The sequence below is a fragment of the Euphorbia lathyris genome, chromosome 2, assembly GCF_963576675.1.
Source record: "Euphorbia lathyris chromosome 2, ddEupLath1.1, whole genome shotgun sequence".
NCBI classification, from domain to species: domain Eukaryota; kingdom Viridiplantae; phylum Streptophyta; class Magnoliopsida; order Malpighiales; family Euphorbiaceae; genus Euphorbia; species Euphorbia lathyris.
In genome coordinates, this window is record NC_088911.1 from 113,243,540 (window position 1) to 113,264,732 (window position 21,193).

A 21,193-nucleotide genomic window follows, 5' to 3' on the forward strand; every position below is an offset into this window, starting at 1 on the left:
GGCTAGCCTGCACTATTTTACATTGAAATCAAAGTCGGACTAGGCTAGTTAAGGGAACTAATTTTCAGATCCAGTCTTGTACAATAAAAAAAGTATAGTAAAGTTAAAATTAAAATCTGTTGGTCCCAAAATACTTCTAGAGTTAAAAAAAATTAAACTATGTTCAAGTGTATGTTCAAGTCCAACTCATAAAAGAGAAGCCTACAGGCGTTGAGTGAGTCAACAGATCCATATAATAATATTTGATGGTTAGTTATTTGAGAGAAAAATTATTTTAAACATGAAAAAAAATCATTTTTGTGAAAATATTAAGAATTAAAGAATTATTGAATTTGTTATGATACAATAGCAAATTTGTCATATATTAAGTTTCAATCTGAAAAAATCTTTGATTAACAGAAAAATTAGCTGAACCAACTAAAGATTTGACAAATACAAAACAAAAAATTGTAAAAGTAAATTATATGATTTTGCAAAAACAGTTTGATGGTTTAAAATTTTACAAATAAGGGTCATGTGTTATGGATGTTCCGTCAAAAATTGTAATCATGACTATTTACTTTACAAATTACTCAAAATATAATGTCCGACTTTACAAATTAATTAAATCATAAGTATTGTTTGATCGAAAAATTGACGCATATATCCTTTAACAGTAAATTTCACAAAGCACAAGATCTATGTTTACTAATTTTTAAACCACGAAAATTGTTTTTGAAAATGAGTCAAATCACATTTTTTGTTTTTTTTTTTTTTTTTTTTTTTGTACTTTTCTCAATACAAAACTTGGAAAATTTAGATGAAAAAACTAAATATTTGATAAATACAAAACTCAGAAATTTGATAATGCAATTTTTTTAGAATAAAATGATTGGTTATTATAATAAGTAAAAATTAATGTATTAATGAAATGGTTATTCGAACTTCAGACGGTTTTATTTGCAATTTCTTATGCTTTTTCGTATGGGTGGCACAAGCTTTGGGTTGAGAGTGATTCTTCTTATGTTGTGCATCTGTTTCGTTCTCGATTGATGGTTCCGTGGACTATGAGGGTGGATTGACATAACTGTTTAGAGCATATGTTACAGATGGAAGTAGTTTTTTTTTATCATGTGTTCAGGGAAGGTAATCAAGTTGCGGATAAGCTGGTTGATTTTGGTAGAGTCAGTTCGGAATTTTGTTGGTGGGATGGAATTCCGGATTTTTGTTCTTTTCTCCTTCGCGATAATGCTTTAAATAGGGATTCTTTCCGTTTTGTTTAGTTGTTGTTTTCTGGATGCTCTGTTGTTAATTTTTTTGCTCCACAATAAGGGGTGGATGGGGGCAATAGTCCCAGTCATAAAGGAAAGCACAACTCTCGAGTTAAGCTCAATAATAACCCGCCTAAAGCCCTTGTTTCAGGCAAGCTGCAAGCCGAAGAATAGTCCCCAAAGCTCCACGAGGAAGGCGGAATTAATGCCTATGTTGGCTGCGAAACCACTGAGCCAATTCCCATGACCATCCCGAAAAAGCTCGCCAGCCGAAGCTCTATTCGAGTTGCCTTTACACGCTCCATTAGAGTTCAATTTCACCCACTGATGTTCAGAAGGCTTCCAACAAATCCACACAAAAACCTTTATAGGGCGGGAAGGGGGTTGGAGACGCAGGAAGGCATTAACATAGATTTTTGCTTGATGAAGAATGAAGCCAGAGCAGTTTGAATCTGAGGAAAGTACATAAAAAAGTTGTCGTTTCGCCAACGCCAAATCCACCAAATACCCGTGGCAAAAATAATCGGCCAACTAACCCCATGGACCATCAGAGTCGCAGTCAGATTAACCACAAACCATTCATCTAGGGTCATGCTATAAAACCAAGCAAGGAGATGTAGAGGGACAAAGGCGTTCCAAACCTTCCTGGCATGCCAACAATTTCGAAGGAGATGCAGTTCTGTCTCCGGTTCCCTACATAAAACATAGTTACTATTGGGACCTAGGCTACGACGGAATCTATTATCATTATAAAGGTTTCTATTCTGCACACAAAGCCAAAAAAAGAACTTCAACCTTTCGAGTATGTCCAAGCTCCAAATCGTCAGCCAAATTTGTTCATTCAAACCAGGGTCTAGACTGTGTAACTATTGAAATTGAAGTTAATTAATACAAATTATTCCTATTTATAATTTAGAATTTAACTTTTTTTTATCATCAAATCACTTTTTAGTTATTAGTTTTTTCCTATTTTTAAAAAATAAATCTTCAAAAAGTCGGGGTCAATCTGGTTTAGACCTGGGCATGGATCGGCGAGCCCGACCCGCCCAGGTCCATGTGCATTTACCCGGGCTTAGACACATGAAAATGCTACCAGGTTTGGTTCGGTCCGACCCAAGTCCGTATAAGCCCGCCAAAAATTGGACGGGCTTGGGCTTTACGAATTTTACATCGGACCGGCCCGGCCCGATATACTATATAATTTATATATATATATATATATATATATTATATTATATTTATATAAATTATAATTATAATATATTTTCATAAATATAAATTATTTATACTTAAAGTTTGCTTTGTGTTAACACACAACAAGTTTAATAAATTATAATCTATTTTTTTAATAAATAAATTATAAATTTATAATTTATTTTATAATTTATAATTAAATAAATTATAAATTTATAATATACTTTAATTGTATTTTTAATTGTAATAAATTATAATATATTTTAATTGAATTTTTTTTAATATATAGATGGGCTTGGACATATGAGTTTGAGATTCATATCTTAGGCCCGAGCCCGACTAAATTTCTTACGGGCTGGGCTGGGCTTGGACTCATCAGGCTTTATTAAAAGCCCGACAAGTCCGGTCCAGCCCGGTCCATGCTCAGGTCTAATCTGGTTCACCAGTTTGATGTCGGTTCCAATTTGACCCAAGTTCAGTCAAGTTTAATATGAATAAACCGTAGCACCTATAACCAGACCAAATTCATAACCGATTCATGGTGCAATCGGTCGGATCAACCGGTTCCGTCCGGTTTTTAAAACATTATTAAAATGCTAACAACTAAATCTGCTACCTATAATTTAAGTATAATTTTTTTTTGTCAAACTGTCTAGAATATATGTGATATTAATGTAGTTATAAACAACCAACAAAAAATGTACAAAATTACTTCAATTTATCGACAAACTTGTTTGGAATGTCTGATCTGACTGTTGAATAACAGGCAAACCAGTATTTTCAAATTTGCGATAGTGTATGGCTAAAATTGATATTGTTTGAAAATATTAAGATTAAATTTGTACCTTTTCATACGTTAGAGCTAAATCTGCACTTATCTTGAAATACTAGAGTTAAATTTGGCCCTTATCCCAATTATAAATGGATAAATAATTTATTGATTCTGAAATTGTTTATATTTATAAACTACTAACTACTTAATTCTTTCTTTCATAGTGAGAAGCTCTCACCTCCCTCTTCCTTTCTTCTTTCGTCAAAGCTCATCTTTCCTCTTCTTACCTCCATTGTTTTTTCCTTCTTTTCTCCTTACTTTCCGTTGACTCCTTTCTAACCGGATCTACTCCAATGAGGAAGAAGGGAGTTTGTCTTCATTCTTCTTCCTTCCATCTATGTTTTAGATTTAGTTTTCACCTTATATTTGCATTTTCTTGGTTTGTAGCTTTAGTTGCTTTGAAATCTATTATCTTATTGAAGTACATTTTCGTTAGATCTACATCTATTAACTATACTTCTATCATTTATCATTTTTTTGGGTTTACACAAGCGAAAAAGGTTTATCTTATACGTAGATCTATAGATTTGTGTGGTTGCACAATAGGAAAGGATTCAGATCCAAATGTCCGAAAGAGTTTAAAGGATGAAGAATGGATTGCAACAGTATTTCAACGAGATTCGACTTTCGAGAAGTATATAATTTTTATTTCCTTTGTATTAGTCATACCTTTAATGGTTTTTATTGTCTTTTATAGTCTTTTTTTCTTCCTTTAATGGATCTTGTACTGGCGTTAGCCTGTATAGGTGTGGGGTTTTATTCCTCATTTTTCATGTATCTGTATCTCTAAACTTTTTTTATCTAATACTATTATATATATATATATATATAAACTACTTAGTTCTTTCATCCATAAATTTATATAGAATAATATATTTACTCTTCCATCACTAATTAATTTTTATATATATTTAATTATGTTTTATAAAAAAAATTATTATATTTTTATATAAAAAATTATTATATTAATATAAACAATAAAAAGTAATACTAGTTAATATCAGACGAATATAACTCTACTACATGGTGCCTAATAGACTCGAACCAACGCTCGAAGATAAAGACCACGTGACATTTCCTCCGCGAAATCAAGTAATACGATTACTTACTAGACATCTTGATTCGAGAAGTCTTCTTAGATCCAGTCAAGGATCCAATTGTTACCATAATCATGTCGGATCTCGAGAATCACAGACCTAGTGGGCTTGAGGAATATCAGCCCCCTAATATTAGACATATTTTCTCCTATCAATAGGAGACACGTGACCCACCCAGTTCCATAATCCATAATCGTCTTCTATAGGTTGACATCAGTATAAATAGAGTAAACTCATCTCAAGGTACACAAGTTCATTCATTCTATTAAGCTTACATTACAACTTTTATTTATTGACTTTGATCATCCTCCAATCCTTTCATAAACTGACTTAGGAACTAGAACGGGTTTGTTGGGCAACGACCTCCCTTTGACCTTGCTTCTGTGTATTTGTAGGTTGGCATGTGGATTCTCAAGATTCAACCATATCAAATTGGTACGGTGAGCATGGACTGACACAACGATGACTCGTTTGAACAGTTCCATTGAAATTCCTTCCACTAGTGTGCTCTCCATAATAGAGGTCTAGAAAACAACTAAAGAAGAGGTGCGCCAAATTCATCACATTAATCATGACCCAATTTTAAAAATGGCGGAAGAAGACGAAGTCATAAAGCCCCAACAACAAAGGCTTTTGGGCGCAATCTCCCGATAGCAGAAAACCTTGATTTTGTCCACGAAGTCGTCAGCATCATGAGGCAAAAGCATGTAATTCAAATCGCTGAAGTAAAAGAAATACTCGAGATATCAGAAGAAACCATCAGGTATGTGAACAAACCTGAGAATACTAACTACTAGACTAGACACCACAATATCCGAAGTTGTTATCAATAGCAAGACGAATCTTTGAAAAGCCGAATAAAAGATATGGACACCAGTCAAGGGAGAAAGGAACCTCCCCGATACGACGATACAAGTCCCAAACCCCTCGTCCCCGTGCGTAACATAAGTGACGCTGGTCAATCCCTCATAAGATCCAAGTGAGAGAAGAAAGACGACCCTCCCTGAACATGAGGACACCATACTCCAATCACTAAAGGATCCATCATCGGCCAGTTGAATTCCGATCTGTCAGCTAAGAAAGAGCAGACAAGCTCCGAACTCGGGAAGGATGGCCCCGAAGGAGAGAAAGCTTTCGATCAAATACGAGGCCATCGATTTTAAACTCTAGGAAATGCAAAAAGAGCTCGACAAGCTCAGGAGCACCATCGTCGAGGTAGGGATCAACACGAAGCATCTCGATCTCACAGAGGTAGAAATACCCCATGTAAAAAGATCATGAGCGAGCCTATGCCCCGAGGGTTTAAGTATCCGATGCTGAAAGAATATGATGGAACAACAGACCCCATTATTCACGTTAAAAACTTCAAACGAGCTATGAATACCACCACAAAAACCAATGGCGTGATGTGCCGCCTTTCCCCCACTGCTCTAAAGGGCCCTGCCTCCTATTGGTACAAGTCTTTGGGCACTAAGACAATCATCAGCTTTAAACAAATGTCTAAACTGTTCGCCTACCATTTCGTAACATCCATACCCAAAAACAGAGCCATGTAGAATCTTAACTACTTGATCCAAAATTTTCATAAAATTACAATTTAAATTTAAATGTAAAACACATAATAATAATAATAATATAATATAATATAATATAATATAATATAGGTATCCTTATAATTTTTAATAACAAATAAAAGAATTAAATAAAATTAAAATTTGTTCCAATATTAAAAATATACATAAAAATTATATAACACTACACTTAAAAAATATTAATCTAACATTAAAATAAAAAAATAAAAAAGCATTCTTTGTCTTGCGGCAAAATGCGGCATGCCTTTTTTACAGTTTCTTTGGAGGCGCTCTATATTTATATTTAGAACATTTTCAACCGTCTTTTAATTAGACTCTTAAGCTAAAATATAAGGAGAGAGAATTAAAAATCAATTCAAATGGTCTTTTAATGACTTTTCAAATCACTGAAAACATCCACAATGGTTCATTTAAAAAAAACATCCACAATAGTTGGTAACAATCATTGTGATTTTAGAGACAATAGTAACAACGGTTAATAACATCCTACTAGAAGGGAGTTGTTATTTAATTTTTTGTGGGACAATTTTTTTATTAATTATACATAAGGACCAAAACTATAATTTTCCACAAACCAAACTTGTGATTTTCATATACCAAAAAGCAGACTTTGTCTTGAAAGGAGGGCGCGTAACTTGCCAGATTTGGCGCATAATCCACACACCAGATCTGGCGCTCTCCGTGAATTGAAAAAACACTTAAATTTTTGAATTTGCGGGATATGCCTTTGGTTGTAACTAAAATTGGTAACAAACCAATTTTAGTTACAACCCCACCAGTGCTTGGTTGTTCCTAATTAAGAGAAAATAACAACCACGTGGGATGTATTAGGAGTGTGCATCGGTTCAAAACCGAACCGAACCGAAAAAATAAATACCGAAATTACCAAATAATTCACACCGAACCGAATAACATATAAAACCAGAATATTCGGTGTGGTGCGGTTTTAAACCGAACAAACCAAATTTAATTAAAAAACAAAAACAATAATTAAAAAATCACTATATTTCATCATTAAATTTACCTCAACAATAAATTTTTTTTTGAAATACTTTCAAAATATATTCATATTAGCTTGTTATCTCAATAACAATAAACAAAATTATACTTGTAAATTCAAATATATGTGTGTATATATAAAATAATATAAAATATGTGTAATTCGGTGCAGTTCGGGTTTTTTTTATATTTTTTGTCAAACCGAACTAAATACTGAAATACATCAAAAAGTTAAAACAGTTGTTGAACCAAAGTGTCAAAAAAAACTGAACCGAAAAACCAAATCCAATCGGTTCGGTATGCGGTTTAAACCGCACCGATGTACACCATGCACTAGAGGTGCTCTAAGAGTTTCCTCACCATCTCTATTATTGAGGAGCTCCTATTGCCTCCTTAGTTTATTTTTTTATTAATAATTTATTATTTAGTAGTTTCTTTCCTCTCACTATTATTTAAATATAATAATACTTATTAATTTTAATGATAAAATAATGAATAAGAAGTGAATATAAGAAATATTGTCGGAGATGATATGTTTTAGTCACTCTTTAATAAAGGCGCTTTGGAAATGGACTTAGTAGTCTAATAGATAAGAATAACTAATTCATTTTTTTTTAATAAAGGCTGGGTAGTACCCAATATTATTAAAAGCGAAAGGCTGATCGCTCAATGTCAAGAGCTGCGCGACAAACCTTTGGAGAGACAGTTTGTGCATTCGTAACGGGAAGGGAACCGTGCGCCTGATTGGCTAACTTCGCATGGAGTCTCTCTCTAGGGAACCATGAGATCGATGTGCCTCCGGTGGTCATTCTAGAGATCATGTCTGAAGATCGACGTGAAGTGAGCCTTGATCGATGGATTCGTATTTAGTTTTAGTTTTTTACTTTCTCTTTTTTATTGACTTTTTTCGGACCGTTTCTTAAGCCCTCCTTACCTTACCCAAAAAAAAATTATTTTGTGTTATATTTTTTTTGTGTTAAATCTCAAATTATGAATAATTTTTGTTAATTAACTTCAACTTTAATATTTTGGTTTGTAGTTAGGAATTTATTTTTGAATTGGTGAATTTTTATATTATGTTAAATTAAATAGAATTTTATTATTTATATTTATTACTTTATATATATAATATATATTCATGATATTATATAGTTGAACTATTTCGGTCCATCCTATTGAATCAATGAACTATTGATCTAGTATCACGTTGGTTCAATGTTCGGTCCAGTTTTTAACATAATTTTTATAATTTTATTAATAATACACTAAATATGTTAGACATATTTTATTTTTAGATATCTAAAATGATAGTTAAATAATAGTCAACTTAAATAATAGTCAACTTGTTTTTTCTAATTTTTTATAACATACCACTAAAATTGATTTTATTTAAAAACGTTGAGGTAAAAATTATAAGATTTCAGACCTTAAGACTAAATTTGCACCTAACATAAGAGTTAAACTAGTTTTTGGTCCGTGCGATGCACGGATTCATCTTAATATATAAATATTAATAAAAATACAATCTAATAATTACAATTAATGACATAAATGTGTTATATAAATTAAATATTATTATTTGATTTTCACATTTACTTTAAATAATATTTTTATAGATAAATATAATAATAAAATAAAAACTAATATATTATATATTATATTATATTTTTTATCAGTAAAAAAGGAGGAAGTGACACCTCAGTTCCATCGTTACTGTTTTATATTATATATATATATATATATATATATATATATATATATATATGTAGAGAATTAGAGAGATTTTAGGGATTAATTTAAATTCTATAGTACTCTTAGATATATGGGATAAAATAATCTTTTTATAGATAAATATACATAATAAAATTAAAATTAATATATTAAATTTTTTATCACTAAAAAAGGAGGAAGTGACACCTCAGTTCCATCGTTACTGTTTTATATTATATATATAGATGTGTAGAGAACTAGAGAGATTTTAGGGATTAATTTAAATTCTGTAGTACTCTTAGATATATGGGATAAAATAATCTTTTTATAGATAAATATACATAATAAAATTAAAATTCATATATTAATTTTTTTATCACTAAAAAAGGAGGAAGTGACACCTCAGTTCCATCGTTGCTGTTTTATATTATATATAGATGTGTAGAGAATTAGAGAGATTTTAGGGATTAATTTAAATTCTGTAGAACTCTTAGATATAGTACGGATACAATAATCTTTTTATAGATAAATATATATAATAAAATTAAAATTAATATATTAAATTTTTTATCATTAAAAAAGGAGGAAGTAACACCTCAGTTCCATGGTTACTGTTTTATATTATATATAGATTTGATATTTACACCTTTATAATTATATACTAGTATTAATGAAGCGTAATTTGTTTTTTGTTTTTTTCTTTAATTTTAATGAAGCCTAAATTGCCATTGCCATTTGTACACATAAAAAGGAATAAAATCCTCGAATAAGGTTCCATCGTTATTCTAGTATGTATGGAAATGGAAGTCTGAGGGAAAGCTTGATGAGCATTGTATTTGTGAGGAATCCTCAATCTGATCTCCTCTAATTCACTGAATTTTAACAGCATTCCTTTTTCCTTTCTCTTCTCGGGATCTCAGTCCCAAATGTTTTTTTTTGGCTGATTTCCATACTTTGATTGAAATACGCAAAATGGGAGAAAGAGGAGAATTGAGTGACGAAAATCATCTGTTAAGATCTACTGAAGACTTCGACGCCCACGATTTGGAAGTTCAAGTTCCCACCACCGCCACTAGTCCTGGTAAAGGAGGAGCTGGCGGTGCTTTTAAGGATCTACTCCTTAAACATTTGGATCGAGGTTTTTCCGGCCGCCGCCTTTCCACTTCTAAGCGTCTCGATATAGTCAATTCTAGAGATAGTCCGCGTCATTCTCATCCTCGTAATCATAATCATCGTAGTAATCATGATTTTGATGATGCTGGGCAGCGTGAAGATGATGATGATGTTCTTGCGGATACCGCCCCTCCAGAATGGGTGTTGCTTCTTCTTGGTTGCCTTCTTGGCCTTGCCTCTGGTCTCTGTGTTGCTGCTTTCAATAAAGGCGTTAGTCCTCCTCATCTTCTTCTCTTTTGTTCTTATAATGTGTTTTTCTTTTTGGCATTTATATTGAATTTCCAGACTTTAAATTGCTGATTTTTTCGTTTTATCTGGATTCGAAGTTTGCCAATTTCATTTTGATTCTTAAAACAATCTGATTAAAGAAATTCTGTATGAAATCTCTGCCCTTTTTTGTGACGTTGCCATTAGTTGGTTTATATAATATAGACTTTATGCTGGTGAATTTTACTTTATAGTGTTGTGTATTCATGTTAAGAAGCTCAAATACAAAAATGAAATTACTTTCGCAGGCTCATATTCTGATATATGGCGTAGAGTATGATATTTGTGAAGTTATCCAGAATTTGTTCTCTATTCTGCTAATCTTCTCTTGCTACAAGATTTTTGGTTTAGTCTTCTTGAATATTCACTTTATTTTTTATTGTTCTTTAAATATGATGTTGCTCTTTGAATTTCATTGTATATCTTGTTTGAGTGATGCCTATCTCTCTGGAATATATGTTCCTTTTCTTGTCTATGCCACAAACGGCTGTTCCTCCTGTTATCCCTGATTACTTTGTTCATTCTTCCTGACTATCTCTTTATTTGAAATTTTAATGCTACTCTTCTAGGTTCATCTAATACATGAGTGGGCTTGGGCTGGGACTCCTAATGAGGGCGCCGCATGGCTCCGCCTACAGAGATTGGCTGACACTTGGCATCGAGTTCTTCTGATACCGGTCACAGGGGGAGTTATTGTTGGAATGATGCACGGGTTAGTGGAAATTTTAGAGCAAATAAGGCAGACAAGTTCATCGCAAAGGCAAGGTATTGATGTTGTTGCGGGAGTTTTCCCCTCACTAAAGGCCATTCAGGCTGCAATTACATTAGGTACTGGTTGTTCTTTGGGTCCTGAAGGCCCTAGCGTGGATATTGGAAAATCCTGTGCCAATGGATTATTGTCAATTATGGAAAACAATAGAGAAAGGGAGATTGCTCTTGTTGCAGCTGGTGCAGCAGCTGGGATTGCTTCAGGTGTGCTTTCTAGCTCAAAATCTTTCTTGGGTTATTAGTTTTCTGTTGCACAAGTTCGAGTTAAAAAGAGCCTTGTATAGCATTACTGTTTTGGTGTTATACTACTACATGTTTTTTGCTTTCATAAATTGAGATGTGCTTACCTATATTCAAGCTAAAGTACCAGGTTCTTATGCTATTCATGTTTAGATTACCATGATTGTAGGAAATCTATATTTGTCAGTAGTCCTATTCATAAGTTATGATTTAAATAGGAGGGCAGGAGATTGTCTCTCTTGATCAAATAGAGACCGACTATAGATGAAATCATATGAATTGCAAAAAAAAAATGATTATATGTGCGTATGGAAAGACTTCAAAATGTAGCTATCATTTCAATGGGAAGATAGGATCTAATTCCCTTAAGTCCTATGAAGCACCGTTATGGGTACGCATACGGGTGCGGGTACGCGTACGGGTACGGCAAACGAAATTTCTAAAAAATATGAGATACGGGTACGGCGGGGATACGGCAAATTTTATATATAATTAATAATATATATATCATTTATAATGAAAATTCAAAAGATACATAAATATATAAATTACAAATCATATTCATAAAGTCATTATAAAAACACAAATAATACTCTCAAGTCATTATAAAACCACAAATACCAGTAATCTTGGATTATTTCATTTTAATCCTTCTATTTACTGAGTTTTTTTTAAAAAACCCTTATACTTTCAAAGTTTTTTAAAAAAAACCCCTAAAGTATTCCCGACGTGTCCCCAGCGTGTCCCTGCGTATCCCCTCATTTAAAAAGAAAAAGAAAAAAGGGGATACTTCCCAGGCGAATCCCGTACGTATCCCGGCGAATCCCCGCACCCGGAGTATCGGATACGCGTACGGTGACCTCCGGGAAGTATCGGTGCTTCATAGCTTAAGTCAAGAGAAGAGCAATAACAGATGAGATGCCAAAGCCCACTCCTAACCTAACTGTAATCTCATATATATTGTATGACTTGAGGAAGCAGTAAATGTAAAATGGCATTTTATGCCAATTTTGGCAATATTTTGACTTAGAAGACACAAAATAAGGAAAAGTGAGGTATGTGCTTGTTTGAAGGCAATACAAATATTCCCTTTATTCAAAAGAAGAGTAATAATAGATGAAATGCCAAAGGATGCTCTAATTGTTATCTCATATATTGGATGACTTGAGGAAGGGGTAAAAATCGAAAGATATGCCTAATTTGTAATTGCAATTTGATTTGGAAGAAACAATAAGGAAACGGCAGATTATACTTGTTTGGAGGCATTCTTTGCTAGAAGACAAATGGAGGGAAAGGAGGCTCGAATCAACTAAGTTTGAGGTCTAAACTAGTTTTAAGCTGTTTTGGTAATAATATGCAGTAACTAATTTTCATATATTCCATTTCTTTATGTTTAGTTCAAAATAAAAGCTGAATGTTTCTTTTTTGTTGGTAACAAATAGAGGTTGCCTTTAGATGCTTACTGTAGTTCGAAGCATTGTAATTGTCTTGGTTTTGGTGGGGACTGGCTTGTCTGTAGGCCCTACAAGCCTTCTAGAAATAAGAGGTGAATTTTTTTCTTTTTTGGTAATAAGAGTTGATTAATTGGTTCGAGGTTGCTCAAACACCCTTTAGATGATGATCCCTCTCCCATTTAAAGTCTATGGTTGGGTTCTGATTGATATTTTTGTTCCATCATCAGCTACAACATCTAACTTTTGATCTTTCAATTCCGTGTGCGATATTGTTGCATCCAATGACATTGTTACATAGAAGATTGTCCAAGGGACAATAGAAAATTTGTTTGTTTTGGCCTCTCTTTTTTTCAGTTTCACATTTGTATGGTTACATTTAATCATCTTTTCCTGCATCATATTATGCCTTATTCCACTTGTTCTTTCACCAAACCATATGAATTCACATTGTTAGTTAGTAGTTATTGCTTAATATCTAGCATTTTCTTTGGGCAAGAGCACCTTTTTTCTTCTAATACAATCAGAATGCAGAAAAATGTTATTCAATTAATTTACTTTTCATCATTAGGTCTTTGTGCATGCTCCAGTTAAAGTTGTTCCTTCTTTTATTCCCATTAATTCTTTATACACTAATTATGTGCGTGGTAGGCTCTTTGAGATCCTAAGTAGACAGGAAGCTCAAGAAAATAGTTGAGCTTAGTCTGAAAAAATTATATTACCTCTTTTTTCGTTAAAAAAATTCTTTATAGTTTAGTGGTGGAATATTAGGTATCAGTCTCATGCTTTTTTCTCTTCTCTTCCAGGTTTCAATGCAGCTGTTGCTGGTTGTTTCTTTGCTATTGAAACTGTATTGAGGCCTCGACGTGCTGAAAATTCACCTCCATTTACAACTGCAATGATAATATTGGCTTCTGTCATATCATCAACTGTGTCAAATGTCTTACTTGGTACACAATCAGCTTTTACAGTGCCTCCTTATGATTTAAAATCTGCAGCGGGTACTATTTCTTACTTATTTGTTCTATGTTTAATTACCCCATCTAACATATATGACATATGTGCTTATGTGTCAGATTTTTTTTATTGGATGTATGCATACGTTTGATTTTTCAATCTTGCAAGTCTTTCTAGAAGTGTTTTGGTTTGCCCTTTTAAAGTTCAGGTGATTTTTAGCGTTGATTGGTATTTCTCTACGGTGGAGTTCTTACTTTGAGGTTGTAGGCAATCTGCCTTGTATGAATAACAGTAGTCACATAGTGGTGTGTGCATTGTTCAAAGCAGCTTAAAACTTGATTTGACTTAGCATTCTGAAATACCAATGAGCTGAGATTCTTCTCCAATTTGCTTTATGTGTTTTCTCATACACTTAAAGTTGCTTTGCAGAATTACCTTTATACCTGATCTTGGGTATGCTATGTGGGGTTGTCAGTGTGGCCTTTACTCGCTTGGTCGCTTGGTTCACCAAATCATTTGAGTTTATCAAGAACAAATTTTCCCTTCCTGCTGTTGTTTGTCCTGCTTTAGGTGGTTTAGGAGCTGGGATAATTGCTCTCAGGTATCCTGGGATACTATACTGGGGTTTCACAAATGTTGAAGAAATTTTACATACTGGCAAGAGTGCTTCAGCTCCAGGAATCTGGCTCTTAACTCAGTTAGCAATAGCCAAAGTGGTGGCTACAGCTTTATGTAAAGGTTCAGGACTTGTAGGCGGTCTATATGCACCGAGTTTGATGATTGGTGCTGCTGTAGGTGCTGTATTTGGAGGTTCAGCTGCAGAAATTATTAATTCAGCTATTCCAGGAAATGCTGCTGTTGCTCAGCCTCAGGCATATGCATTGGTAAAGTATAGAGTTTCACTCGTTGTTGCTGATATGATTTCAGTGTTCATCTGTTTCTTGGTAAATATACCTTGTGTTTTTTCTTAACTAGATCTAGTTACGAAATTGTTCTTGATGCAGGTTGGAATGGCTGCTACATTAGCTTCAGTTTGTTCAGTTCCATTGACTTCAGTCCTACTCCTGTTCGAGTTAACGAAGGACTACAGGATAATCCTTCCTCTTATGGTAATTTTCCTTGATTTTGCTCAAGATTTTCACACATGATAAAGTTAACAGAAAAGATCAAGGAAGTCTGCACATTTTCTACTCCTTGGATTTCTAATCTCTAATTGATAAAAAAAAAATTCATCCAACTTGCTTTGCCTTACTGCTAGATATCCATGGACATTGCAGTTATATGTTATTTGCTTTGCGTTGTGTTGCTTTATATAGAGAACACACTCCTGGCTTTTATTAGTATGATGTTTTCTACATTTCTCATCCATGGTGAATTCCCTTTTGTTCCTTCCATAAATTAACATTATGTCACAGGTCATATGCCATAAGCATAATGTAGAGATAATGTGCGTTTTGATTTTATCATTGAATGGGACATTAATTTGCTTTTGCCAGTCGCTGTTTGTGACATTTGAATTTAATATTTGTTGTGCCTTTATTTCTTTATTGTTCACTTATTCTAGGACGAGGATTTGTTGCCACTTTTGCTGTTAACATTGTCTTTTTTAAGCAGCTTTGTGCATTATACGCAGTGTGATATCTTTTTGAACCTCTTTCTATGTTAACGTCGCTTCTTTCTTGTCGGAATATGCAAGTAGGGAGCTGTTGGATTAGCAATATGGGTTCCTTCTGTGACCAACCAAGCAAAGGAGAGTGAAGCAACTGAAACACGCACCTTGACTAGGGGGTATTCTTCTCTTTCAAATTCTGATGACATGGTAGATGATCTGGAACTTGCTGTCATAGAAAATGCTTCTGATCATGAAGGAATCAATGAAGATTTAGTTTTGGAAAATCTGAAGGTCTGAACTAGTTCTTGTTTATTCTTGTTCTTCCAGGGTTTTCTTTCAACTTCTTTTTTTTTTCTTCTCTTTGAGGCTTAATTTCAGCAAATTTTCTTGTTGCTGATTATAGGTTTCTAAGGCCATGTCAAAGAACTATGCGAAGGTTTTAGCTGTCTCAACATTGAAAGAGGCCATAGATTTTATGCACAAGCTTAAGCAGAATTGTGTGATTGTTGTTGATGACGAAGATTTACTGGAAGGCATACTAACATATGGTGACGTTAGACGGTTGTCTAGTAAGTCTGATGAGGTTTCTGTTGGTGACTCAACACCTAAAGATGTACGTAAGCATGGATATAAATTTACCGTGTTCCATAATAATTGTGTTCACCTAGTTACTCAACCTTATTAGGCAGTTCCTACATAATAATTGTGAATCAGTGCTATATTTTATGCAGCTTTTTTTTTAAGGGATAAAGATCAAATTTGACCCTAATGTTTTTGACGTGTAGATTTAGCTCTAACGTATGAAATTGTGCAAATATAACCTTAACGTTTCCAAGCAAGATCAATTTTAGCTCTACGCTAACGAAAATTTGAAAAGGCTGGTTTGATTTAACTGTTACATCACATTTTTTGTTGGTTATTTGTAACTATATTAACAACACAGTAAACATTTTAGACACATTAAAAAGGGCGGCCCGGTCGCATTACGCGTCCCCGCTGAGCGAGGGTCCGGGGAGGGGTCCCACCACAAGGGTGTATTGGGGGCAAGCCTTCCCTTGCCAATTTAATTGGCAAGAGGCCGCCCCTAAGACTCGAACCCGTGACCTCTATTTTTAGACACATTGACCAAAAAAAAATTGTGATTAACTTGTACGTGACATACTTAGATGTGAGCATTTTAACATGTTTTTTTAATCTTATACCTAATTGATGTTTAGGGCTAAAATTAAACTTGCTTGAAAACGTTAGGGTTAAATTTGAACCATTTCGTACGTTAGGGCCAAATTTGCAATTCACCGAAAACGTTAGGGTCAAATGTGGTCCTTATCCCCCCCTTTTTTAATTATTATTATTGCGCTTCAGACTTTGCTGTGCATTTTATTTCTATCATAGTCTAAGCTTGTACTTCATTGCTTATTTTATAGGTCAAGACCTGTCTTGTTTCATCTGTATGTACTCGAGAGATTAGCTATAGAGGACAAAGTCGTGGACTTTTGACCTGCTATCCAGACACTGATTTAGCAATTGCTAAGGAGTTAATGGAGGCCAAAGGGATCAAGCAGTTGCCAGTTGTTAAGCATTTAAGAGGGTCCTTAAAAGAACGGAAGCGAAGAGTTGTTGCCATTCTTCATTACGATTCAATTCAGAACTGTCTCAGGTTCTTACTGTTTTATTATCAAGCTACAATATTTCTTTTATCATAATTGAGGCCCACTTCCTGATTTTAGTTTGAAATTCTTCAGAAGTGCAGTATTTTGGTATTGGTCTTTAGATAGTATTGCTGGTTTACCCGTTATGGTCCCCATCACTTTTCTAGTGCTTGACAGTTAATGTTATAATGGAGCTAAGAAAATTGCTCACATAACATAGAAGTCCTGTAATTGTGCTTTTCTTGGTCTGAACAGAACGGAGTCTTGTATCGGCTATCCACTTTCAGCTTTTGTTCTTAGGTTGTTTACACTTGCCACACTGTACAAATGGATTAGGATCCTCTCATATTCATAGTGAACATGCAGTCATATTGCAATTTTTAACCATTCAATTCGAAATGAATGGTTGAGATTTACTAACATGACCTTTCATACTTTGTATCAAAAGGTCATGTTTAATTCCATTTCTTGTTTGTCCTGCCATACCATGATGTACTTCAGGAATTTGAAGGTCTTTGATTCTCTTTCTCCCTCTTCTGCAAAGGAAAAATAGAAAGGAGAAAGAAACCCGTATCTTATGTTCTTCGTGTGTATTTTGATTTATTTTGCAGTTGACAAGAGTTTTCATTGAGATTGAGATTGGTTTTGTATGTGCAGAGAGGAAATAGCTCGTAGGAAGTCCAAGTATCACCACAGGAAAGAGAGGAGTCTAGACAATATGATCGAAAGTGGGCATTAGTGAGGTGAAGGCTACTGCTTGGCTTGTTAAATTTCAAGATCCTCTGGTCCTACCGTGAAAAGGACAGGTCGGAAGAGAGATCTCGGCTTTATACAATCTCAGAACATCTTCATAGGCTGAGTTGAATATTTATATGCATTTCTGAGATGAAAGAAATGAATATACACTGAATATTGTCGAAGATTGGTCTAGCAAATTTGCATTTGTACATGTAATTATATTTAGTTACATTTTGATACACACGGAGAAAAAGAAATAGAAGGAAAAAAGAAGAGAAATACCTGTTGATAGTTGAATCCAAGTAATTGTGTCTTATTTATTCCTGTTATGTCCATTTCTTAGACATTTAGACATTTCAGATTAAGTGTCCGTTTGTTTTACCTACTGTTTGATGTTACTATTTATCGTTTGCCTTTAGGGATTCTCTGCTTTCGTAAAAGGATGTTTTTCAGGTGTAAAAGGCAAACCAAACTCTCTCTTTTGAAATGAAAAGACAAACAGAATGGTGAAAATGAGCAATAAAAAACCAAACATCCCCTGACGGTGAAGCTGACACTTTAGGGGAGAAATTCAAATGACATACAATGCATTGTACATAAGAATCATTTATTCTATTTGTAGTGATTGAATTCGAAACAAGTCCAATTGATGGAAGTTTAACATAAAATATAAATGGACTTTCAGGCTGATTTTTTTCCAGAACGTATGTTTGAAAATTCCTGTTGAACTTCATCATACTGATAAGAAAACATATTTGATTCCGGACTAATTTAGGGTGGATATTATGTTTCGTTGATGAGGAAAGTTAAGGAAATTTTGATCTTCAGTTGTTGGGGAATGAGATGCATCCATTGATATTAAAATGTAAGTTATAGTTTCACTTAAAGCAGATAGCTATTGTGGATATATAAATTAGGAAACTGACATCATTTTTATAGCAAAAAAGGAGTGAGATTCGTGGACAGGATGATGTTGATGATCCATCACATAACATGAGGGACTCTTTTTGAAAAAGAAGTCTTTATAACATTATTATAACTATTTCCAACACAACTGTTGTATTGCTGAGTATTGCTTTTAACTTTCAATTCAATGTCATCATCCATGTTCTCATTGCTTGTGGAGTTTCTGGAGACACAGACCATCATGAGAACATGGATGATCTCAATGGGTGCCTTTTCAGCTGGACCATTGGGCACATAGATAATCTTTTCGGCCTTCACAATAATTCTAAGGTTCCTATATCGATTGGTGAAATTAGATTCGACCAATTTATTATTAGTGAGAATGCTATGCAGATCCATTTTAGATGACATTTCAGTGATGGTAAAAATTAAACTAATAATATGAGATATAGAAAGAGATATGGTTATTTGTTTCGTTTAATTCAATTATATTATTAAAGCAATATTTTAAGAAAATTAATAACCTTCCTTATTAATGTGAAGAATTTTATAAATTCTCTAATGGGACTGGATTGGATCACATTTGAACTAATTTAATCTTGAATGCTCAATAGATTAAATTAGTTTTGGTCGGATAGATTATCATTGTCATAATATAATTCCTAAATAGTTAGGTTATTAACATCTTTATAACTGATATTGTATATCAATTATAACTTTTTTCTGTTGGAATCAAATAACATGAGTATGTTGGTCCAATTATCCATTTCAGTTTAAAGACACGTTTGGTATTGCTTTCTCATACTATAAAAACGGCTTTTCCAATTAAAAGCAGCATTTGGTAAATGCAAAATTGATTTCCTTAAAAGCTAGAAGAAAAGCTATGATTTTTTTCAAATCCTAAAAGCAGCTTTCCCAGCTAAAAACAACGTTTGGTAAATACAAAATTGTTTTCCTTAAAAGTTAGATACTTTCGTGAAAAGGTACAATTTATAGTTTTTAGGGAAAGTAGACGTCACAATTTAAGAAAGTTGATATCAAATTCTTTTGATAGAAATAGTCATAACTTTCAATATAACATAATACTATATATTTTTTTTTTATTATTTCTTGACTTTTATAACTTTTATTGTGTATTTATCAAATACTTGTCGTCGGGATTTTTCTCACATCACTTTTTTTCACGGTACTTTATGGAGTAGTTTCTGTTAGCCGCAACAATACTAAACTGCTAAACTGGCTGTTAACCTATTATTTCGGGAAAAAAATTCCATAAAATAAAGTGTTATGTAAGAGCTGGGCTCGAGTATGCTCCACAATCCGAACATGTACTTAACGCTGGTTCAAATTACAACAATACAAAGGCAACACAACAAGACTTAATTTTGTTGTGAGATTTATTATTTAAAGTAATGATGCGGGCATTTTTTTTAAGGCTTCGAGTTCAGACGAAGGGAGTCGGATAAGAAACGAAGCACGGACGAGCACGGAAAAAAATAGGCAAAACTGCCCCACACGGTACGGATGTTCAAACTTGGGTTGGATGGGTTATAGTATAATTTTAACCCAACTCATGTAAGGATTTTTTTTTTAAAATGAGTTGGGTTATAGTGGATTATGAAGGGTTGTATGAATTTTTTAAGTGGGTTAGATGGATTGGGTTATAGTGGGTTTGATGGGTTATTGTATATTTATCATGAATTGTACGTAATAATTCAACTCCATTTTTGTCATTGTGCTGATTTTTTTTAAGCTGCTGATTTTTTATAATAATAATAATAAGTAAACCTCAAAATTATAATTAAAGGCAATGGTGTTCAACGGTCGGTTCGATCTGAAAACCGAACCGAACCGAAATAATCGAATATCACCTAAAATAAAAACCGAACCTAACTGAATAATATTAACAAGCCTAACCAAACTGAATATTTTGATTCGGTTCGGTTTGGTCCTCGGTTTTATCATTTATTAAATAAATTGTTACTTGTTTATTATTAGTTTATTTTATATTATATTATTGAAGTATGTATGAAAAATTCATCGATATAAACTAAAAAAATCATGGACCTAGTTCACAATATAGGCTGAATGTATAGTAATATTAATTATATTACTGTTCATTATTAAACATTTAAATTAATAATACTTTAAAAAAAACTAAAACCAATTTATACAATAAAGTAACAAACTTTTTCACAATTTGCTTGATCACAACCTCTCCAAAAGGAATTGATAATAGTAGAAGAACGTGTTAGACTAATCACTTTTGTTTTAAGACGTAATTGAATAGTCTTTTATTAATTCGAAAATTGCAAACTGTTTTTTTGAATGAAAGTTGGGACGCGAGGGAAGGTCAGACATCCCAGTTAGGCTGGCACCTCCGACACAACCATCAACCCGAATATTATTAAAAAAAGGAAAAATTACAGAGGGGGAGGAACAGAACTAAAAAGGAAAGAAAACAAAGAAATCTACAAGAAACGAATGTGTGCTACATTACATAAATCATCAAACGCAAAAGCCTGACAAAAGTATGGTGCAGAGTTCCACCAGCAGGTATCCGTTGCTGATTGACCATGACTCGCTAACCGATCCGCAGCCTGATTTTCTTCTCTGAAAATGTGTGTGGCATGCCAGGTCATTTTAGAGAGAGTGAGTAAGCAGGTTCCCCATTCTCTTCGTATTCTCCACGGCACATCAGTCCGGTTGTTGTTGAGTAGGTGAACCGCATAGGCCGAATCTGATTCAATCCAAATGG

General features: G+C 33.6%; 1 protein-coding gene across 1 annotated transcript; it reads left to right on the top strand.

Moving 5' to 3' along the window:
- The first annotated feature begins 9,426 nt into the window (after positions 1-9,426).
- Positions 9,427-17,914, top strand: LOC136219515 (chloride channel protein CLC-f). The gene is made up of 9 exons (XM_066006942.1): positions 9,427-10,057; positions 10,684-11,086; positions 13,380-13,574; positions 13,960-14,414; positions 14,535-14,639; positions 15,230-15,433; positions 15,546-15,755; positions 16,567-16,799; positions 17,449-17,914. Exons 1-9 carry the CDS (start codon positions 9,647-9,649, stop codon positions 17,528-17,530), a joined length of 2,298 nt encoding a protein of 765 aa, XP_065863014.1. The 5' UTR covers positions 9,427-9,646; the 3' UTR covers positions 17,531-17,914.
- Positions 17,915-21,193: the final 3,279 nt, after the last annotated feature.